At 59.4% G+C, this 23,307-nt stretch overlaps 1 protein-coding gene across 1 annotated transcript in view; it reads right to left on the bottom strand.

Moving 5' to 3' along the window:
* Nucleotides 1-23,035, bottom strand: part of DPYSL5 (dihydropyrimidinase like 5) — a 69,866-nt gene extending 46,831 nt beyond the window's left edge. Inside the window, exons 1-5 of the mRNA XM_075063466.1 lie at nt 22,774-23,035; nt 4,770-4,928; nt 2,518-2,697; nt 1,632-1,700; nt 607-651 (exon numbers count right to left, since the gene is read on the bottom strand). Of these exons, the coding sequence (XP_074919567.1) occupies nt 607-651; nt 1,632-1,700; nt 2,518-2,697; nt 4,770-4,928; nt 22,774-23,034 (714 nt within the window). The 5' untranslated portion in view covers nt 23,035. The remainder of the gene's footprint in view (nt 1-606; nt 652-1,631; nt 1,701-2,517; nt 2,698-4,769; nt 4,929-22,773) is intronic.
* Nucleotides 23,036-23,307: the final 272 nt, after the last annotated feature.

Below are 23,307 nucleotides of genomic sequence, written 5' to 3' on the forward strand. Positions count from 1 at the left end.
GACAGTTCACCTTTCAGTACGACCTGTTGTAGTCTCCCCTTTAACCAGTTCCTTAGCCACCTTTCAATTTTCATATGGATCCCCAGCTGGCTGGGGACGAGGAATGAGGGCAGACGTGGGGGTCTGCCTCACTGGGCCCCAGAATGGACCCGGCCGAGGGGTCCAGTTCGCTGTACCTACAAGCTCTGTTTTGGGCCATGTTCCTGTCATCGAATAAACCTCTGTGTTACTGGCTGGCTGAGAGTCACGTCTGACTGCAAAGTGGGGGTGCAGGACCCTGTGGTTTCCCCAGGACCCCGCTTGGGCAAACTCGCTGTGGGAAGCGCACGGAGGGGCAGAGGATGCTGAATGCTCCACGGAGAGACCCAGGAGGTGAAGCCGTGTGAGCTTCTTGCCCTGCAGACAGTCTGCTCCAAGGGAGAGGAGGCTCCCCAGAGTCCTGCCTGGCTTGGTGGGGAGCAGTTCCAGAGCATCAACCAGGAACTCCGTGACAGTTGCGCGCGCACGTGGGGAGACTCGGGCGGGGGGCTGGGTACTCTGACCATGCCCAGCCTGGGGGCGCTGTGTGTGCGTGTGTCAGGTCCTGGGGCAGCTGGGGGCACTCACCCGGTTGGCGATGGTGATCACACGGTGCGTGGCTTCAGCCTCCAGCTGGGGACAGAAAAGTTGGTGACACTCTTCTGAGTGCAGACCACCCCGACAGCCCCACCTCTGGGGGATCTGCATGGCCCCTCGTCCAGAGAACCCTGCACTGCGGCTCCCAGGGCCAGATGTGGGGTAGGGCCTGGAGACCATTCCCCCAAAGCTGGCCCCGGAGCTTGGTGTGATGGGGAATCGCCCCTCTCTTGTGAGGAGCCTACATGGCCCCCTGTCGGTGCAGTTCCCAAACAAACAGCCTGTCCCATGGCCAGAGGGCCTGGCTTCCTGCTCAGCCCCCAGCAAAGGAGGCAGCAGTCTGCAGGGCTGGGGTCACCTGAGGGGGAGTGTTCAGCGGACAGGCAGGCTAGATGCCTGCCCAGCCAGGCAATGGCTGGACCGTGGAGCTGCTGGAGGGATCCAGAGGCTCAGTGCCCAGCTGGGCGCTCACCCCCAGGGCAGGGCGGGGCAGGGCAGTTTGTAGGGCAGGGACAGAGCACAAGGGTGGGAAGGCAAAGGAGCAGGATGGCCACTCCCGCCGGCTGCTGGGAGGGGGCTGGGGCAGCCAATGCTCCCCACTACGTGGCTGGGAGGGGGACGGGGTGGAGAACCCCCTGGCCAGCGCTCACTGAGCTGTGCTGCAGCTCATGGACACAGCTCATCCAGGCGCAGGAGGAGTGGGCCGCCAGGGCCCGCTACCAGAAGTGGTGTGGCTGGAATGGTGCCAAATGGGGCCACGTTAGCTGGAGCGTCCCAGGCCATGGGGAGCCTGCGCTCGGGTGGCCTTTCGACTAGCGTGCCTGGCACGCTCCATGGCAGCGTCCAGCAGGAACTGAGCACTGAGGGGCGGCTGGGAGAGTGGAGAGCTGCCAGCAAACCCAGAAGGGCTGGTCTAGCCAGGACGGGGCCCCAGGGGGAGCAATGGGAACCACTAGCTGAGGGTCCTGCCTGCTGCCTCCCATGGAGAGGGCAGGGGAGCCCAGCTCAGGCCTCACCTCCTCCGGTCGGCTGATCTCGATTCCCTCTGGTCCCGTGATGCCCAAATCCAGCGCCTCCTTCGCACCCTGGGTGGGAACAGGGAGTTAGTGAGAAGGGCCCAGGCCAGTCTGAGTGGGCACAGGCTGCCTTGAACCACAGCCCCCGACCCCCACCCCAACAATGCCCCACCTGGCCTCACAGGCAGCCTGGGCTGCTTTCAGACAATGGGGGGCTGGCTGGGAGCTGGCTCCCCTATGCCTGGCAGGATTGTTACAGGCAGCCCCATGCTAGCTGGGCTCTCCACCACGTTCATCTGGTCCCTGGGCTGCCCGGCTCTCCAACCATCCCTGCTGCACGGCTTCCTTGCGGGGGGGACCCGCCCCCGGATGAAGGGCTCTGCCTGTCTCTGATGGAGCAGGGACTATCTGTGTGGGGGATGGGAGAGCTGGGGAGGACTTCAGGCGAGGGACAAGTGCTCAGCCTGTAACCTGAGCCAGGGAGCAGGGAGGAGTGTCAACACCTTTGCCCGGGAAGGGGAACAAAGGAAGGGGCTGGCTGGAGGGGAGTTAAGTCAGTTTTGGTTTTGGGCTGGGGCGGGGGAATTCAGGGTATCCTAAGCTGGGATCCAAGCACCCTGAACCCCAGAAGGACTCGATTGAGGGGTCCTGACTGTGCCTACAAGCTCTGCTGTAACCTGCATTCCTGTTATCCAATAAACCTTCTGTTTTACTGGCTGGCTGAGAGTCACTGAGAGTCCCAGGAAGAGGGGTGCAGGGCCGGACTCCCCCACACTCCGTGACACTGTCCCAGGTACATTTCTCAGCATGAGCTCACCAAGAGCCCCCAGCTCTCCAGCCCCAATCCTGGGTGGCATCTGCCCCGGCGCAGCCCACGTATGCTCACCTCTGCCACCAGCTCCCCGTTCTCAGCATGCACCCGGGCAATGGCGCCAATGTCCTTGCAGGTGAGGAAGACTTGGTAGAGCTCGCTGTCCCGCAGCATGTACACGTCCTTGTAGGTCATGAACATCTGGAAGGAGTTCACCCCCTTCTCCCGCACCAGGCTCTCCATCTCAGACTTCACCTGCCAAGTGAAGGACAGGCATGGCCAGGCCAGCGCCTGTGCCATGGGGCTGGGCATGCTCCCGCAGGACTGGGCCCCACATGCAGAGCACAACCCATCCCTCCACACGTCCCCTAGCAAGATCAAGTGTGCCACCGGGCTAGGGGGGCCAGACACTGGCCGTGCCTGGGCCCAGCACCAGCAGCAAGCTGCTCCAGCAGCTGTCACAGGAGGACCTAGGGTGTGCGGGAGAGCCAGTCGCATGCAGACTGGCACACAGACAAACCAACCAACTCAGGCCCAGCACGGGCAGCAAGCCGCTCCAGCAGCTGTCACAGGAGGACATAGGGCAGTGGTTCTCAACCAGGGCCTGGGGTCCCCTAGGGGGCCTCGAGCAGGTTTCATGGGGGCCTCCAAGCAGGGCAAGCATTAGATTCGCTGGGGCCCAGGGCAGAAAGCTGAAGCCCAGGGCCCTGAACCCTCCTACCTGGGGCTGAAGCCGAAGCCTGAGCAACGTAGCTTCATGGCGGCCGCTGTGGCATGGGGCCCCAGGCAACTGCCCTGTTTGCTACCCCCTAACGCCAGCCCTGCGTTTTATATACAGAAAACCAGCTGTTGTGGCACAGGGGGGCCGTGGAGTTTTTATAGCATGTTAGGGAGGCCTCAGAAAGAAAAGAGTTGAGAACCTCTGACCTAGGGCATGTCAGCACGGGCCCTGGCCTGGGCGGGGCAGCAGGAGCCCTGGGCTTGTGATCGCAAGTGCAGAACTGCTGGGGCCCTGAGCAGCAGCCCAGGGGACAGGCCTGCCCCCCGAGAACCCTACGCTCCCATGCTGGGAGAGCTGCGGCTGGGGCACCCCCAGCTGGGGCTGGCGTATCGGCAATGCCCGTGAGCACTGTGCTAGCTACCTAGGGGCAGAGAGGGGGGCGCAGTGACAGAGCAGCTGAGAGCTATGGCTGGAGAAGGTCCTAAACAGGAAGGCCCAGTGGCTGGGGCAGCCGTGGCATGCAACCTGCTCTGGGGCAGAGGGAAACAGACTGCACCTCAAGCCTAGCTCATGCAAAGGCCCATGGGAGATCCAGCAGCCACCCAGCACAGAGGGGCAGATGAAGGGCTGGGAATCTGGGGCTGAGGGAGCTGGCGAAGGCCAGGCTGCAGCCTGGCAGCACCAACATGTGGGCGCATGGTTCTACCTCAGGTCCAGGGCTCACTGGGTCACTCCATGCTGGGCATTCCCAGACTCCACTGACGCCAGGAGCACACGGGGCTTGGGGTCAGCGCCCTGCCACCTGTGCCGGGGCCAGCAGAGTGTGGAGGGCACAGCCCACATCCACTTGCGACACTGGGGCCGGCTGAGCAGCCCACGGCTGCTGTGTTAGCGGCTGCAGCTGGGTGAGGTTAGCGGCGGGTACAGACAGCTCAGAGCAGAGCCCGGGGAGGGGCAGGGGGCGCATACAAAACAACCCACACAGCAGGCTGGTCAGGGCACCAGGCGGCACTGGCTTCGGCAGCTGTTCTCCTGGCTCAGGGCCCCACTTGCTCATACACCTTGGCACACTCTCCCACGGGGCCTGGGACTCCCCAGCCGGCCCCCAGTGGTATCGGGGGCACTGCAGCCCCCTTGCTGTTAGGCAGGGTCCTGGCAGAGGAGCTGCTCACCTTGGGACTGCCAGGGGGTTGCTCTGGCCCTGGGGCACGTGCCACAGCTTAGGCCTGGGCTGTTCCAGCTCGTGGCCACTCCATGAACCAGCCTGTCCAAATGCATTGGCCCATCCAGAAGTTACCCCAGCCCAGCTCTGTAGAGCCAGCAGCCACTGCCACAGCGCCCGTCCCCCAGCGGGGGCTCTCAGTGGGGCACTCGCGAGGCAGCCGGGGTCCTGTGCCAACTGGAGGAAAAAACTCAGCCGTTTGGAGTCAGCCCCTGGGCATGTTTCCAGGGTTCCCATCACTGTGAATGGCTGGCCTAGGAGCTGCCAGTGCAACGCAGACAGTAACAGGGATGGGAGAGAAGGGGAGGTGCAGGCATGCGGCACAAGCCCCTGCAGCCTGGCTACTAGCCCCTCCCCAGCCCAAGCGCCGGGGTCCCTGCTTACCTTGGGGGCCCACCAGGTGATGCCCATGTGCAGGGCGTAGTCACAGCAGACCTTGGGGTCGGCCAGGCTCCGGCACTTCTCGTAGGCGTCCAGGAGGGAGGTCTCCCTGTCAGGCAGCACGTGGCCGATGACCATGGTCGTCCCTCCGACCAGAGCAGCCTGTGGGGGACAGGAGAGGGGCTTCTGAGTCACACTGGTCAGAGCAGCAGGGCGTTTAACATTGGGCTGAGCAATGGGCGTTGTCCTGCCCTCGGCAAACCCGGTTGGTCCCCAGGTCACAGCCTGTTGGTCTGTGGGGCTTGTCTGATCACCTGCTTGCCCTAATCCGGGCACTGCTCTGGGGAGAGGCAGTGGGAAGGGGTTCAGACACCTGGGTGAGGGGAATGGGGTCAATGGCCAGACAGAAGGGAAGGAAAAATGAGTTTTTTCAAGGACCTACAGTAAGTGGCTCTGGGTTGTTCTATCTTGTCCTATGAATCTAGGCACATCTATGACCCCCAGCACTGCAGTACCTGAGCATCGCTCATTCTGCAATGTCTTTCTCCTCACAGCCCCTGTGTGGCAGGGTAGGGCAGGGCCTGGACAGCTGGGGATTGAATCCTGCTCTCCTGAGTCACAGGCTAGTGCCTTACCCAGGAGTGGGTCTGTCTCTGCAACGCAGCAGGGGGTTCTGGCTAGTCAGCCCAGCGAGGGGCCAGCCTGCTGCACCCAGTTAGGCCAGGACAGGGCCAAGCAAGCCGGAGCAGGCCACAGGCACTGGCTGAAGCCCAGGCAGAGTGGGGAACGCTGCTCCCCACCCCCACCCCAAAGCATGGCCAGGCCGGGAGTCATCTGGCTGGCTCCCTGCACAGCCAGAGGTAGGGGCTGCAAAGATGGCCCCAGAGCAGCTGGACTCCCTGTCATAACCATACAGCTAAGGGTAGCATAAAATCCCTCCTTTACCTGTAAGGGGTTAAGAAACTCAAATAACCTGTTTGGCACCTGACCAAAAAGACCAATAAGGGAGGAAGATCCTTTCAAATCTGTGGGGGGAGGTTTCTGTGCTCTCTTTCTTTGTGTTCTCTCTTGGATAGAGTGGGACCAGGGCAGGAAAAAACATCTCCTAAAACCCTACCTGAAATAAGCATCCAAGCTTACAAAAATAGTAAGTAATAGCAAGGAAACGTGTTAGGTTATCTTTTGTTTTAGCTTGTGAATTTTCCCTATACTAAGAGGGAGGTTTATTCCTGTTTTTTGTAACTTTGAAGTTTTGCTTAGAGTGGAATCCTCTGTGTTTTAAATCTTATTACCCTGTAAAATTACCTTCCATCCTGGTTTTACAGAGGTGCTTCTTTTACTTTTTTCTTTATAATAAAGTTGAAGGAAAAGACCCAGGTAGGGGCCATCGAATTGTGGAGGTGAATGCATGGCTATGCAGGTGGTGTCGGAGAGAAGGCTTTGGATTCTTTGACCATGGGATGCTGTTCCAAGAAGGAGGAGTGCTAGGCAGAGACAGGCTCCACCTAACAAAGAGAGGGAAGAGCATCTCCGCAAGCAGACTGGCTAACCTAGTGAGGAGGGCTTTAAACTAGGTTTGCCGAGAGAAGGAGACCAAAGCCCTGAGGTAAGTGGGGAAATGGGATACTGGAAGGAAGCACGAGCAGGAGAGTGCAAGAGGGGAGGCCTCATGATTCATACTGAGAAAGCAAGGCAATCGGCTAGTTATCTTAGGTGCCTGTACATGAATGCAAAAAGCCTGGGAAACAAACAGGAAGAATTGGCAGTCCTGGCACAGTCAAGGAACTATGATGTGATTGGAATAACCGAGACTTGGCTGGGTAACTCACATGACGGGAGTACTGTCCTGGATGGGTATAAACGGTTCAGGAAGGACAGGCACAGGCGAAAAGGTGGAGGAGTTGAGCTGTATGTAAGACAGCAGTATGATTATTCAGAGCTCTAGTATGAAACTGCAGAAAAGCCTGTGGAGAGTCTTTGGGTTAAGTTTAGAGGTGAGAGCAACAAGGGTGATGCCATGGTGGGCATCTGCTATAGACCTCCAGACCAGGGGGATGAGGTAGATGAGGCTTTCTTCAGACAACTAACAGAAGTTTCCAGATTGCAGATCCTGGTTCTCATGCAGGACTTCAATCACCCTGATATCTGCTGGGAGAGCAATACAGCAATGCATAGACAATCCAGGAAGTTTCTGGAGAGTGTTGAGGACAACTTCCTGGTGCAAGTGCTGGAGGAACCAACTAGGGGCTGTGTTCCTCTTGACCTGCTGCTCACAAACAGAGAAGAGTTAGTAGGGGAAGTAGAAGTGGGTGGCAACCTGGGCAGCAGTGACCATGAGATGGTTGAGTTCAGGATCCTGACAACAGGAAGAAAGGAGAGTAGCAAAATATGAATGCTTGACTTCAGCAAAGCAGACTTTGACTCCTTTAGGGAGCTGATGGGCAGGATCCCCTGGGAGGCTAATATGAGGGGGCAAGGAGTCCAGGAGGGCTGGCTGTATTTTTAAAAAGCCTTGTTGAGGGCAGAGGAACAAGCCAACCCGATGTGCAGAAATAATAGCAAATATGGCAGGTGACCAGCTTGGCTTAACAATGAAATCTTTGGTGAGCATAAACACAAAAAGGAAGCTTACAAGAAATGGAAACTTGGACAGATGACTAGGGAGGAATATAAAAATATTGCTTGAGCATGCAGGGGTGTAATCAGGAAGGCCAAGGCATAAATGGAGTTCCAGCTAGCAAGGAATGTGAAGAGTAACAAGAAGGGCTTCTACAGGTATGTTTACAACAAGACGGTCAGGGGAAGTGTGGGACCCTTAATGAATGGGGGAGGCAACATAGTGACAGGTGATGTGGAAAAAGATGAAGTACTCAATGCTTTTTTTGCCTCGGTCTTCACAGACAAGGTCAGCTTCCAGACTTCTGCAGTGGGCAGCACAGTATGGGGAGGAGGTGAGCAGCCCTCAGTGGTGAAAGAACAGGTTCAGGACTATTTAGAAAAGCTGGACATGCACAAGTCCATGGGCCAGATGCGCTGCATCCGAGGGTGCTGAGGGAGTCGGCTGATGTGATTGCAGAGTCATTGGCCATGATCTTTGAAACTCGTGGCGATTGGGGGAGGTCCCGGACAATTGGAAAAAGGCAAATATAGTGCCCAGCTTTAAAAAAGGAGAATCAGGGGAACTACAGATCGGTCAGCCTGGCCTCAGTCCCTGGAAAAATTCTGGAGCAGGTCCTCAAGGAATCCATTGTGAAGCACTTGGAGGAGAGGAAGGTGATCAGGAAGAGTCAACATGGATTCACCAAGGGCAAGTCATGCCTGACTAACCTAACTGCCTTTTATGAGGAGATAACTGGCTTTGTGAATATGGGCAAAGCGGTGGACATGATGTATCTTGATTTTTGCAAAGGGTTTGATTCGGTCTCCCACAGAATTCTTGCCAGCAAGTTAAAAAAGTATGGATTGAATGAATGGACTGTAAGATGGATAGAAAGCTGGCTAGATCGTCGGGCTCAACGGGTAGTGATCAAAGGCTCCTTGTCTAGTTGGCAGCTGGTATCAAGCAGAGTGTCCCAGGGGTCGGTCCCGGGGCCAGTTTTGTTCAACATCTTCATTAATGATCTGAACAATGGGCTGGATTGCACTCTCAGCAAGTTCGCAGATGATACTAAGCTGCGGGGAAGAGTTAGATGCTAGAGGGTAGGGTGAAGGTCCAGAATGACCTAGAGAAATTGGAGGACTGGGCCAAAAGAAACCTGATGAGGTTCAACAAGGACAAGTGCAGAGTCCTGCACTTAGGATAGAAGAATCTCATGCACTGCTACAGGCTAGGGACCATCTGGCTAAGCAGCAGTTCTGCAGAAAAGGACCTGGGGATTACAGTGGACGAGAAGCTGGATATTAGTCAACAGTGTGCCCTTGTTGCCAAGAAGGTTAACGGTATTTTGAGCTGCATTAGTAGGAGCATTGCCAGCAGATCGAGGGATGTGAATATTCCCCTGTATTCGGCACTCGTGAGGCCACATCTTGAGTATTGCGTCCAGTCTTGGTCCCCCCACTACAAAAAGGATGTGGACAAATTGGAGAGAGTCCAGCGGAGGGCAACAAAAAGGATTAGGGGGCTGAGGCACATGACTTATGAGGAGAGGCTGAAGGAACTGGGCTTGTTTAGTCTGCAGAAGAGTGAGGCGGGATTTGATCGCAGCCTTCAATTACCTGAAAGGGGGTTCCAAAGAGGATGGATCTAGACTGTTCTCAGTGGTAGCAGATGACAGAACAAGGAGTAATGGTCTCAAGTTGCAGTGGGAGAGGTTTAGGTTGAATATTAGGAAGCACTATTTCACTAGAAGAGTGGTGAAGCACTGGAATGGGTTCCCTAGGGAGGTGGTGGAATCTCCATTCCTAGCGGTTTTTAAGGTCCAGCTTGACAAAGCCTTGGCTGAGATGATTTAGTTGGGGTTGGTCCTGCTTTGAGCAGGGGGTCGGACTAGATGACCTCCTGAGGTCTCTTCCAATCCTGATATTCTATGACAAACCCGCTCCCAGCTGCTAAAAGGCCCAGTGGGCCATGGAGTAAGCCTTCCACAGGAACTGGGAGCCGCCAGACCTGTCGGCCACGTGCGCCCAGCCAGCAGAAGCCCCCGCGCACGGCACAGGCAGTTTGTGCTCCAGCAGCACCAGGGAAGTCACGGGGAGGGGAGGGAGCGAACCCCCAGACAGCTTCCCATCGCCACTCACAGGAAGCGCCAGGCCTAAGTCCTGAGCAAAACACCCTGAACATGTGTCCGTGCGCACATGCACACATACAGAGACACACTCACTCATCTCAGCAGCCCCAATGCACAGGCACCGAGCCCCCCTCCTCCCTGGTATCCAACACCAGCCTCACCCTGATAGTCTACAAACCCCCCACCAGCAGAACCCCACCCCAAGCCTGCGGACAGCGCACTACACGTCACCACCTGAAGGAAGCCGGTTCACAGGCCAGAACCCTGCCGAGCCAGCTCAGCCTGGCCCAGAGCCGCTGGTGCAGCCAGGCCTGGCACTTGGGCTCTGGTGGTTGGCAGGCTGGGGAGGGAGCCCAGCAGAGGCCCTGCCACCAGCTCCCTCTCCTGCCCAGGGCGCTCTGCTGCTTGTCACGGGGGCGGGGGGAAAGAGGACCAGTCCATGTAGGGCTTTCAGGTCAGAACCAAGTCTGTCACCTCCCCGGCGACGGCAGCTGGGGCAGTTCCGGGGCACCAGTACCAGGCGCTGCTCATGATGCTCCACAGCCAGCTTGAGCTTCAGCTTGCCAATGGATTCGCCTGCCCTCGCTCTGTCCAGAGAGAGGCAGTCTGGCTTGGAGCCCCGGCTCAGGGTGAAGGATACACCCCACTGGGCAGATGCACATGGAAATAGCCCCCCTGCCCTGCAGCCGGGGCAGGGGACCTCACCATGCCCCCGCTGAGAGGGAGCAACCAAGGGCCCCTGCCTGCCCCCGCCCCACACAGCACCATTGTGGGGCTCTTCTCCAAACCCCACCACAGTCTGGCCAGCGTGCCCAGCAGCCCGACTCCGAATGGCATCACTGCAGTTCAGTCAAGGCTGGAGGTGGTGGAGGGACTTTGGGACCGGCCAAACCAGGGGAACAGGCATCACATGGGAAGAGAGATGCCAGTGCTGCCAAATGCAGAGTCATGTCCACCGGAGGGGACCCTGGGAACAGCTCAGCCACCTTCCTGGGTCCCACCTGCCACATGGAGAGGGCCAGGGAACCTCAGGCCCTGCATGGTTGCCGGAGCAGCGAACAGGTGCCAGGCAGGGCACGGACCAGGAACAACATTAGAACAGGCCCAAAGCGCTGCCCAGCTCCCACCCCAAGGACTGAGGGATACACACACACACACACCCCATCTGCTCAGAGAGAAGGGGCTGCACCCTGCCTCCCCGTGCCATGTATGCTCCCTACAGCCCCACTCTGCTGCCACTCTGTGCCTGAGCCACGGCCCCAAGCAGTGCGGGGACAGGGGGTGCAGAGTAGCAGGGGCCTGGCTCCCTGCCCATCTCCCCCCAGATGGCTCCTTGCAACTTATTCCGCTTGGGCAGGCAGACAATTCACCAGGGCTGGCCCCTGTCTGGATCTGCCTGCCAGCTAATGCCAGACCCTCCGGGTCACCGCGCCCCTCCCTCCTTGTGCATCACTCCCTGTCCCCCAGCTCCATTCCCACACCCTCGGCTTCTGTCTGGACCGACACGTCCCAAGGCCTCTGCATGCCTGGGATCCCTCTGCAGCCACAGCGGAGCAGCCCCCTACTCCCCAGTGACATCAGAGACCCCTCACGTCTGCTCCTCCCAGCCCCAGCCTCCGGCGATCCTCCTCCACTGACTAACAGCACTGCCCCCACCCCCAGCCAGGCTGCATGGACACCAGCTGAGCATGCACGGACAGCCCCAGCGGCCGGGAATAGGGACTACAGGCCCCCCCAGCCTTTCCCAAGCCCAGCAGGGCTGTGCCTCTGCTCAGCTGTAGCAGGCAGGTGAGCAGAGTGCCATGTCGATCTGGTAGGGTGGGCAGTGAGTTTCTGATGAGTGTGCCTGGAAGACCCACCCTGCCCTGAGACTTAGCAGGGGGACAGGCCCTATCGCTTTCTGAGGCCCCCACCCCACGGGAAATGCCCAGGGAGGCAGGGCTAGAACCAATGTAAGGACTTGCATCTGAGCTGAGGGGCACTGGCAGAGCTGGGAGGGAACCCAGGAAGGGCATAGCAGGTGTCCGTTAGCCTGATGCCCATTAGCTGTGGCACTCATTAGCCTGATGCCCTGGTGCCCGTTAGTGCCTGGCACCCATTAGCCCAATGCCTTGTTCCCTATTAGCCCAGCACCTTGGCACCTGTTAGCCCACGCCCCTGGTGCCCGGTGCCCTGGTGCCTGTTTGGTCAAGTGTCTGCTAGCTCGATGCCTGTTAGCTCGATGCCCTGGCACCTGATACCATTAGCCCATCATCTGGTGCTCAGGGGAACAGCACATGGGGGGACTATCTGGGGTCTGTCCCGTGGGCATAGCAGGAAGGTTTGCATGCATGTATGATGGGCCGGGGGAGAATCCTGCCCAGCCCACTCCTCACCCACAGCTCAGCTCCCAAACGCCTAGCTGTGTCCTCGCCCAGCCCTGCACTAATCCCCAAAGCTCCCCGGCTGATCCTGAGCTGCTTGGCTGGCGCTGGTAGGTCTCAGGGAGGCAGGAGGAAGAGATCAACCCAGGGCACCACTCAGCCAAGGGACAGCGGGGGTCTGAGCTGCAATCCCTTGTTGCCAAGGTCCTCCCAGGGTGCTGGGGCGCCGTGTGGGTGGAAAGGGCCACCTCTCATATGAGATGTTAGCTAAGGCTGCCTGCTCCTGGGTAACTCGCTCACCCCTGGCAGGCTGTGCTGCACTGTGCCCTGGCCACGTTCCATCCATGCAGCTCTCCCGCCTCCCTGTGCCCCTCCACAGGTCCAACAAGATCTGCCATCTTCCACCTCCCATAAGGTGGGAAGCGCCCAACAGCAAGGTGTGTTGGGAACCGCTGCCAGGGTCCAGTCCCCCAGCGCCTGCATTTCAGCAGCACGTGAACACTACAGCATTGTAGTGCAGGGAACCTCGCAGAGCCCAGGCCAGTGCCACTTTGTCCAGACCCCCTGCTCCCTGCTCGGGCCATTGAATGGGGCCTGGTAGTCCTGCACCAGCACATGCCCTACTAGCCCAGTTCCAACTCTCCCTCCTGCTCTCCCGCTATTAACAGAGTCCCGCGCTCCTGCAGCTGGCCCTAGATGATGCACTGACAGTTGAATTCACAGGGACCAGCCTACTGCCTCTGTCAGCTCTGCTGACCTCAATGGAGCTACCCCAGTTCCCAGCAGCTGAAGCTCTGGCACCTAACTGCCTTCAGTGCTCCCAACACACCTGCTCGTTCTGAGCAAGCTGCCTGTCCCAGCCTTGTCTCCTCCCATTAGCCCATGCAGTGATGTCATACAAATTACATCATCAGTTCCTTAGCAACAGTCCAACATCATTAGGATTCCAGGCAGGAGAAACGGGGCGCAGGGGCCCTGACAATCACCGCTCCCAGCCCAGGGCTGGGACACCGGGGCCAGGGAAATGGGTTAGCCTTGGCCCACTCCGGGAAGTCGCTCGGGCTGCACTGCAGCTGGCAGTCCTGCTCCATTTCACCACCGCCAGGAGCAGAGAGCTCCCCTGTCCAGCACTCCCACAGCCAGGCTCTGCCTGGACAGGTAGGGGGAGACTGGGCCAGGCTCGCAGGCAGCTGCAGAAGAGCACGCCAAGCGTGCAGCAAGGTGGCACGAGGTCCCAGGCAGCAACTATGAACCCAGGGGACCGGGCTGGATTGCCACAGCCACTCTGCAATCGGAGCTAGCACCTGCCTGTGCGGGTAATGACCCCTGGCAGCAGCCCGTGGCAGGGCAGGAGAGGGGCTCCACCCCCCAGGCATACAGCCCCACAGAGGGGAAGGGGCAGATGGCAGGAGCAGGCAAAGCCGTTCACAGGTCTCCCTGGGTAGTCCATTACTGATCTGGATTTAAACTCCCCCCCTCCTCCAGCGTGTGCATGTGAGTAAGGGACAGGGGGAGGGAACCTTGGCCACACTGTCAGGGAAGGGGCGTTCTCATGGGCAGAGACCCGCCTCCCTGACTTGGCAGCCCCTGGCAGGAAAGCCATTCTCCGGGGGCAGGGGGAGTGCTGGATTTCAACCCTCTCAGCGTCTCCTCCAGTTCCTGCAGGCCGAGGTGCTGACAGCCCCAGCCCCAGCTCACAGCTCTCCTGCTGCTGCTGTGCCTGGTAAATCCTTAATCTGGACTAATTTGGCATCTGCTCCTTCTCATCCCTTTGCAGCTGCGCGGCAGGTGGCAGCAGGGACACTGGCAGCACATGTATCCCACCCCCACATGGAGCCAGCCCAGCCCGGAGGCAAGAGCCCAGCCTGCGTAACAGCAGCTCAGGGTGCTTAGTTGAGCTAAGGGAAACTCAGCTCCACCCACCCATTGGGGGCTGAGGACAGGGCACTGAGCTCTTGGGACACAGGGTTCCTGCACCTGAGCCATGTCAGAACCCATCACCCACCCCTCAAACATGTGGGGCAGGGGGGAGGGCTTTTTGGCCTGAGGGCCACATCTGGGTATGGAAATTGTATGGCGGGCCATGAATGCTCACGAAATTGGGGTTAGGGGTGGGAGGGGGCGCTGGGCTAGAGTAGGGAGAAGGATGAGGGCTCCGGCCAGGAGTGTGGGCTCTGGGGCATGGGAGGGTGCTCCAGGCTGGGACTGAGGGGTTTGGAGGGCAGGAGGGGGATCAGGGCTGGGGCAGGAGCACGGGGAGTGATGGTGGCTCAGGGGTGCAGGCTCCTGGCAGCGCTTACCTCAAGCGCCTCTCGTAAGCAGAGGCATGTCCACCCTCTGGCTCCTTTGCGAAAGCACAGCCAGGCGGCTCTGCTGCGACCTGCTGCCCCTGCAGCTCCCATTAGCCACAGGTCCTGGCCAATGGGAGCTGCAGGGTGGTGCTTGGGGCGGGGACAGTGTGAGGAGTGGAGCCCCCTGGCTGCCCCATGCATAGGAGTAGGAGAAGGGGGATATGCCATTGCTTCTGGGAGCCATATGGAGCAGCCCCAGACCCCACTCCCCAGCGGGAGCTCGAGGGCCAGATTAAAACAGCTGGTGGGCTGGATGCGGCCCGTAGTTTGCCCACCCCTGCTCTAGGGGGTGAGGCCTGCTGCCCCCCTCCCCTGCCCAGCTAGCCCCCTGGCTGCCTCAGCTCTGCAACCACAGAGGGCAGGACAGATGGGTACTGGCAGGGCTGGAAGAACAAGGGGCTATGGATCAGGCTTGAGAGACAGCAGCACCGCATAGGGCAGGGGGGGGCTGCCTGGGCCTGGCATTAGGGCTCCTGCGCTCAGGCCCCAGCACATGCGCTTTTGGGACAGGACATGAATGCTACAGGCCACTAAGCCAGGGGCATGTCATCACAGCTGTGGACATCTCAGCAGGACTCTGTAGCACCAGCCCTGCATGAATCGTCTGCACCTGAAAGCCACATTACTGTGAGCCTGGACCCCACCCCAGGGCTGGGCCCTGGGAAAGGGGCTGAGCTGTGAGATCCCAGCCAGAAGCTGCACTGGGGGCTGGCAGCTCCCCTGTCCTAGCCCTGGTGCTGGCCACCCGGCAGAGGGCAGGCTCCCTGCTCTGGGGCAGACACATCCCAGGCCAGCTGCTGCACGGGACCTGCAGCACGCAGCCTGCAACGTGACATACGCTCATTGTGTTGAGCACAAAGCAGCCTGGCCCCAGATGCACGGTTACTATGGCGAGGGGCTGGTGCAGACAGACTGCAGCAGGCAGAGGCCCCGCTTGATCCGAGGGGACCCCTCTCTGGGTCCCTCCCCCAGCAGCAGCCCGGCCAGCACAAAGGGCAGCAGGCAAGGCAGGTACAGGGGAGAGGTGCAAACCCTGAGAAGGGGTCCAAGGTGCCTGACTCCTCCATCCTGCCCTGCCCAGCAGCAGGACCAAGCCTGCCACTGGCCCCGCTCTGCTCTCACAGCAGGAGGGGATGCACTACTACGCTGCAGCCCCACCCTTGGCCCAAGCTCCTCACCAGAGCCAGGGCAGGGAGATGCCTGCAGATGGGCTCTTTGTTGCTCCAGCCTCCAAGGACTCGAGACATTCAGCCGCCCAGCAAGCCGGCAGGAGCACCACATGGGGGAGATGGGCAGCAGGACGGGCCGAGGAGGAACAAAGGCAAACCAGCTGCAGGCACGACACACACTATCCAGCCACCGGACAAAGAGGGAGCTTTGCTCTGCACACATGGCGGGTGCAGCAGCCCCAGTGCAGGGAAGGGCAGGGCCTCTGGCCCCACCTCTGGCCACTTGCTTTGCCTCAAGTCGCACTAGATGGGTCCCAGCCTAGGCAGCCCCCTGCTGAGCCTTTCCCCCTGGAGCCAAGTTCAGCTTTAACGCACCAGGGCCTGGGCGAGCGAGCCAGTTACCTCACTTGTCAGCAGTCCACGCTTCTACCGGCACTGCGCCCCTGGATCAAGGGGCAGCAGCAGAAATGGGGTGTGGGGGACACCAGACTGGGAGCAGGGCCAGCTGAGGACAGGGCGGGGGAGTGACTTGGGCTCCAGCCCTTCCCTTCCCATTATGTACCAGGTCCCTTCAGCCCAGTCAGGCTGCACCGAAAGGCCAGCCCCAGCCCCCACTCCATGGAACCAGAGCTCAGGTCACAAACGGGCCAGTACCCCCACGGGCAGCCCCTCAGGCCCAGCTGCCCACAGGATCAGTTCTGCTGAGCTCCGAGCTGCCAGTTCAGTGAAGCCTGAGCCTAGGGGCTGGGAGTGGGGAGCAGCCAGTGCAAACCAGAGCAGAAGGGGAGCCGAGGGCTGGGAGGGAGGCCTTGTGCTCCAGGCTGTGTTTGCAGTCCCTGGGCAGCAGAACCACCAGAGTTCCTTGTGCCCAGCCCCCTGCAGCTGCAGCCCTTGCTTTGCTGCCAGAGGAGCTTAGTTACTGGGCACAGGTGCAGCAGGCCCGTCACAGGGAGCAATTGGCACCAGGCTCTGCTGTCACAGAGTCCCCGGGCGATGCTCTGGAACTGCTCCCCACCAAGCCAGGCAGGACTTTGAGGAGCCTCCTCTCCCTTGGAGCAGACTTGTTCAGGGCAAGCAGCTCACACGGCTTCACCTCCTGGGTCTCTCCTTGGAGCATTCAGCATCCTCTGCCCCTCCGTGCACTTCCCACAGCGAGTCTACCCAGGTGGGGTCTTGGGGAAGCCAGAGGGTCCTGCACCCCCACTTTGCAGTCAGATGTGACTCTCAGCCAGCCAGTAACACAGAGGTTTATTTGATGACAGGAACATGGTCTAAAACAAAGCTTGTAGATACAGCGAACCGGACCCCTTGACCAGGTCCATTCTGAGGGTCAGTGAGCCAGACCCCCACGTCTGCACTTCACTCCTCGTCCCCAGCCAGCTCCAGACTAACAACCCCCTCCAGCCCCTCTTCTCTGCTCAGCCCCTTTCCAGGGCCAGGAGGTCACCTGATCTCTGTCTCCAACATCTTCAGCTGGCACCTTTGCAGAGGAGAGGCCCAGGCCATCAGTTGCTAGGAGACAGGGTGCCAGGCATTTAGGTGTGTTGGCCCTTTGCTCTGCCAGATACTTAAGAACTGCCATGGGGACACTGAGGCACCAACACAGTATTCAGAGAAAACATTAAGAACATTCCCAATTTGTCACATCTGCACCCCCCAGCAGACGCCTGTGCCACAGCAGGGAGCAGAGGCTGCCTGGAGAGAGGTTGGGATACTAGGACGCTCTAGGGACAGGGCCGCAGCGCCGAGCTGCACCCTGAGCAGGGTAGGAGGTGGCAGACACCGCCCAGCTAACCAGGCTGCACCAGCCCCTGTCCCACCGCTTCTGGGGACACCCAGTGCACATTGGCACAAGCCAAGTGAGCAAGGGGCTGGTAGCTCCAGCCCCAGGCCCTGCAGAGTACCACCTCCTCCTCCCAGCACCAGCCACCCACCCTTTCCTTCTGCCAAGTCACCCATCCCTTCCTGCACCCACTGCTGCTCCCTGAGGGAGGCCCATCTGGCATCCCCAGCAGGAAGAGCTTGCATATAGCCCTGCTGAGCAGAACCCTGCTTGCCAGGAGGCACCCGCAGCCCCAGGCAGGCAGGCAGACGGCTCTATGGCCGCCTGCAGGCGGAGAGCAGTGGCGAGGGGAGGCAGCTCGCAAAGCAGAGTTCCTGCCCCATTCAGCAGCCCTGCATGGGGGGGACGAGCTGGGGCCAGCCCCACTCCTGCTCTTGGCACATGCAGTCGCTGGGCCAGGGCACTTATGGACCTGACGAGTCCCGCTCAGAAGTACCATTGTGAGGCTTTAGAGTCAGCGCCTCATTGAGATGAAGGGGGCAGTTCACACGTGGCGGCTGCAGGCCCCAGGCAGGTGTTATGCATCATTAACCATCCCAACGGGCCCAAGGCTCCTTTGCAGCTCGTGGCTCTGGAATTAACGCCTGAATTCTGCTGTGGGGTGGATGCAGATAAGACATAAACTAACAGACAGGGAGAGACAGGGGCGTACCTTAGCTAGGCTGGACTGGGCCTGTGACTCTACTGGGATATGAGAGTCTTCACTTCCCCTTCTCGCTGCTTGTGTAGTGTGGCTGTTACGCACCTGCCACACCCACCCCAGAGGTGGCTGCATTGTGTGTGTGTGGCGGGGGGGGGGGGGGGGATATCCTTTAGCTACCTCAGAGGGAGGAGGCAAGGCTGGTGAGACTGTGGCACTGTTACTACCTGCGGAGGATCCCAAGGTGCCTGGATGGAGACATCCTACAAACCAGAGAGCAGTTTCCCCTGCCGTGTATGATGGAAAAGCCTGAAATCAAGGGGTGAATTCCAGCTCTCCCCACTCCAGGGCTGTGGTCCTGGCTGCAAAGGACGCTGCCACCCAGCATTCCTGCACCAAGGGGCTGGAGCAGTACAGCAGGCTGGGCAGTTTTACCTTCCTGCTCCCTACAATGTGTGCAGGGCTGGGGAAGTGGATCCCAGCAACCCAGCTCTTTGCCAGTCCTCACCACTTCTCCAATTCCAACTGCAGCCAGAGCCAAGCCAAGGTTATCAAATCAGCCACCCTGCAAATGGGAGAGCAGCCGGCACCCTGCAGCTGGGGGGTGGAGAGCGAGAGAGGCCGGCCATGCAGCTGGAGGGCTCCAGGGAGCCACTCATACCTCGCCCGCTCGCAGTGCTGAGCTTTGTTATGAAACCCCAGGGTGAGCCTGAGAACTGGAGCCCTCCCAGCTGGGCCTCCTGGGTAGCAGCTGGGACCTCAGCGCAGAGATCACCTGTCTCTGCAGGCACATTGACCCTCCAGGCGCCGCTGCCAGGCTGCAGAGATGTCACACGCGTCTCTCCTATTGCTGCTGCCAGCCAAGACAGAACTGTCAGCTTTCCGTGCCAGCTGGGAGAACGGCATGCGGCAGGCAGCACAGTAGAGATAGGAGCAGGGCAGCGTGATGGCTTCCCCGGAGCCAAGAGAAAAGGAAAGACCTGCGCTCTGGGTTCTGATGCTGCGCCCGTCTCCCTGGGCTGGAGAGCCACTCACACAAGCGGGGAAGAGGTACAGCTCCCGCACAACATCTGGAGAACGTGTGGGTCGGATGGCTGAGTGTGGCCCCTAGCAGTTCGCCCACAATGCCCCTGCAAGCAGGCAGGCCAATGTCCAACAGTAGCAGGACCCTCCCAGTGAGTCCTAGCCACCGGCTTGGAGCCAGCTCCTTGGAGACCAGCAGGCAGGGAGCCTGGAAGCAGCACACAAGCAGCACAGCCTCCGTTCCGGGAACGTCCATACCTGCCCTTCCCACCACAGGCTCCTCAGGGCACTGCCTTCCAGTAGGGGGAGGGGGGCTTGCTGGGAAGGGGTGTCCAGTCACAGGCCCATGAAGCCACGAGTGGCCATTCCCTGCGCCAGGAGCAGCCTTGGCACTGTGGCTGTCCTCCTGCCCTCTGAGGCCGAGTCCATGCCCGGCCAGCGAAAGGCTCCACTAGAGGAGAGGCTAATTCGCTGAGAACAGCTTCCTGTGTCTGGGCATTTCAGTTAAACCAGGCCAAGAAGCCCAGGGGCCAGCACCGCTGCCCTAATGCGTCAAGCAGCCAGGCCCTGCCTAGAGATGGTCCATGGCACAATGACATCTCCCCATTCAGCTCCCGCCCGCAGAAGGCGCCCTCAGAGCGCGGCCCAAGTTACAGACTGTGCACGAGGTGGAGACAGGCAGCAAGGTTCAATTCAAGGAATTCAGCCCATTAACCACCAGATGAGAACCGTGAGCCCCAGGGATGGCAGATCCCAATGGGAATACCGTGCCTGGACCAACACAGCACAATATTCCCATTGGGATTCCCTTCTTATAGCCACTGTGGGAAGACAGGACACTGGTCTGATGGATCTTTGGTCTGACTCAGGATGGCCGCTCTCAGGTTCTTATCCAGCTGCCCGGGAACTGCTAAGTCCCGTCTTCAGCGCCTACTCATTGCTCCTGGGACTCAGCGAGAACATTCGTGCTCCCTTGAGACAGACTGCATGGCGTTGAGTGATCAGGCAGTTGTGCTGGGACAAGTATGCCGGGCAAATCTGCACGCCTTGGCACATGCCCACGTTAGAGAGAAACATGCATCCCCTTCCCTAGTGCAGAGCGTGACACGTTCCTTGGGCCTGAGCCGTGCTCTGAGCTGAGGAGGGTGGGATCCATGGTGCAAAACAGTGCAGGCCTCTAATTTCCATGCTCTAGTCAAATGAAGTTTCAAGCAAGATGCCATAATACAGAGCCACGGGCAGGCACCTGCTTGGCCATGCTCCCTCCCAGCGCAAGAGCGAGTGCCTGGAGTGGGCATGCGATGTCCCCGCAGCATGGCGCGTCTACTCGGGGCCAGTGCAAGAGACACGATTCTCCCGCAGCGTCGCGCTTTGGTACACAGTGCTTGACGAGGTCACAGTGCGACTGCAGAGCTCCTGGGCCCAGAAGCCATTGCTGGATGCACAGACGCCAACTTTCCAATGCGCCAGGCGGTGCTTGACACACAGCTCTGCCCCAGACCCCACCCCCGCCCTCAGTCCTCCCCCCTCAGCACCTCCTGCACACCGTGTACCAGCTGATCGCAGTAGGTGGGAGCTGAGGGGAGGCACTGATTGGCCAGGTCTGCAGGCAGGCAAGAGGCACTGGGGGTGGGAGGGAGGAGTTAATAGGGAAGCTGCCGGTGAGTGCTCAGAACCCAGCATCTTTCCCCCAGCCCCAGAGCACCCAGGCAGTCAGCGCCAATGCCTGGCCAACTCCTTGCAGTCGGCCTTGTCAGACCTGCTCTGCTCCCTCCTGCCAGGGCAAACAACTCAGGAAGGAAGCCTGGGCACCAAGCCGTATGAGCAGAGCTTGTTCCCATCTCCTGGCTGGGGGCAGGAACAGGCCACTGGAGCAAATGCCTACAGGGCTGAGGAGCAGCTGCCATCCCCGAGCACACACGAGGAGGCAGGCCTGGGAAAGCAGGGCAGGGGAGCCGGCTGCACAGACCCAGCAGCCTGGACGTTCCCCAGTATGGCCAAAGGGGACCCCACAGCAAACCAAACTGCAGGCTTCCATGCAGCAAACACAAGTTCCACCCACTGGTACAGATGGGTCTGGAGGGAGCAGGCCCAGAGGAGCCTATCGCTGCCCCCAGACACACTCCCCCAGCAGGGATGCAGGGTTTCTTTTAGAGCCAGGTACAGCAGCACTACGGCTGCTCTTTGCAGAGCCTGGGAATCACACACACACAACTGGGTCAGGCTGCTGATTACCCAGGATGGGGACAGAGCGAGCAGCTGCACATGGGCACACCTCAAGGAAAGGCTGCTGCTCAGCAAGGTAAGAATTGCTATCCCATAGGGCTCTGCCTGCCCCAGGAGAATGCTCTCACCCTACTAACTGCTTCGCTGAGACCTTCCCTCCTCCCAGTTAGCCTAAGAAGCCTCCATCCGACCAGCAGTGACTCCAAGATGTTGGAGCGGAGAATCAGCTGAACCCGAGCTCTCAGCAAGACGCTGTGGCCAAAAGTGCTAGTGCGAGCTGGGAAAGCAGGAGCAGAGCAGTTCTTTTACCTCTATTTGGCACTGGTGCGACTGCTGCTGGAATCCTGTGTCCAGCTCCGGTGCCCACAATTCAAGAAGGATGCTGCTAAATTGGCGAGGGGTCCGAGAAGAGCCACGAGAATGATTAAAGGGCTAGAAAACCTGCCTGACAGTGATAAGCTACATTGACTGAACTTGGGGTCTAACAAAGGTTCGGGGGGGACTTGGTCACAGAACCTACAGGGGGAAGGAACGTTTAGTAATGGGCTTGTCAGGCTGGCAGAGGAAGGGGTAACCCGAGCCAAGGCCTGGCAGCTGAAGCCAGACAGATCCAGAATGGCAGAAAGGAGTAAGTTATTAACAGGGTGTGACGAACTAGGAACGTTCTTAATGTTTTTTCTGAATACTGTGTTGGTGCCTCAGTGTCCCCTAGGCAGTTCTTAAGTATCTGGCAGAGCAAAGGGCCAGTGCACCTAAATGCCTGGCACTCTGTCTCCTAGCAACTGATGGCCTGGGCCCCTCCTCTGCAAAGGTGCCAACTGAAGATGTTGAAGACAAAGGGATCAGGTGACCTCCTGGCCCGGGAAAGGAGCGGAGCAGAGAGGAGGGGCTGGAGGGGTTGGTTAGTCTGGAGCTACCTGGGGATAAGGAGTGAAGTGCAGACCTAGGGGTCTGGCTCACTGCCCCCCAGAATGGACCCGGCCGAGGGGTCTGGTTCGCTGTATCTACAAGCTCTGTTTTAGACCCTGTTCCTGTCATCGAATAAACCTCTGTTTTGCTGGCTGAGAGTCACGTCTGACTGCAAAGTGGGGGTGCAGAACCCTGTGGCTTCCCCAGGACCCCGCCTGGGTGGGCTCGCTGTGGGAAGCGCACGGAGGGGCAGAGGATGCTGAATGCTCCAAGGAGAGACCCAGAAGGTGAAGCCGTGTGAGCTTCTTGCCCTGAACAAGTCTGCTCCAAGGGAGAGGAGGCTCCCCAAAGTCCTGCCTGGCTTGGTGGGGAGCAGTTCCAGAGCATTGCCCAGGGACTCAGACACAGGGAGAGGAAGTAACCAGTGCAACAATTTCCCAAGGGCCATGGTGGATTCCCCATCATTGACTGTGTTTCAGTCAAGCCCAGATGTTTTTCCAGAAGATCTGCTCTGGATCCGTCAGGAAGCCCTCCGGGCTGTGCTATCCAGGGGCTCAGAAAGGAAGAGCACAATGGTCTACAAATAACCTGAGCCGGAGCTAAGCTGCTGCCTTGAATGAAAGGCCTTTCACCTTCACCCCCCAGCAGCAACCCATGGGGACCCAGCTCAGGTTCCTCGCCTCACCTGCCCAAGGAGGAGAGCACATGCCAGGCCCACTCTCCAGAAGTATCACTAACCCACTGGGCCGCAGGTACCTTGGTGCCGTGGTAGAAGTCGTCCACGCAGGTGGCGTTCATGAAGGTCTGGTGGAAGTGAGTGCTGGTGTCAATGCCGCCTGGGATCACCAGCTTCCCGGTGGCATCGATCACCTTGGCCCCTCCCGGGATCATGAGCTCCCGGCCCACTTGCTGGATGATGCCATTCTCAATGTAGACATCAGCCTCCAGGGTGCAGTCGTCATTCACCACCTTCCCCCCCTTGATGAGGATCCGCATCGTGGCCGAGTTGGCAAGCATGGCTCTGAAAGGGGAGACAAGCAGTGGGTTAGGGTCAGCCACCCACAGGACCCTGCAGCCCCCCACCATGCCACTGCCTGCCTGGCACCACTAGAACTGGGGGGGGAGTCAGGAGTCCCATTTTCCTGCTCTGCAGCACCTACAGGAACCCCCACCCCAGCCTGCCCAGACCCACTACTTCCATCCCCAGCTGCTAGCGAGATGGCCGGCACTCAGGTGAGACCTGGTGTGACGAAGTGGGAATGTTCATGTTTTCTCTGAATACTGTATGGG

This window comes from Chelonoidis abingdonii, chromosome 3 (genome assembly GCF_003597395.2).
Source record: "Chelonoidis abingdonii isolate Lonesome George chromosome 3, CheloAbing_2.0, whole genome shotgun sequence".
NCBI classification, from domain to species: Eukaryota; Metazoa; Chordata; order Testudines; family Testudinidae; genus Chelonoidis; species Chelonoidis abingdonii.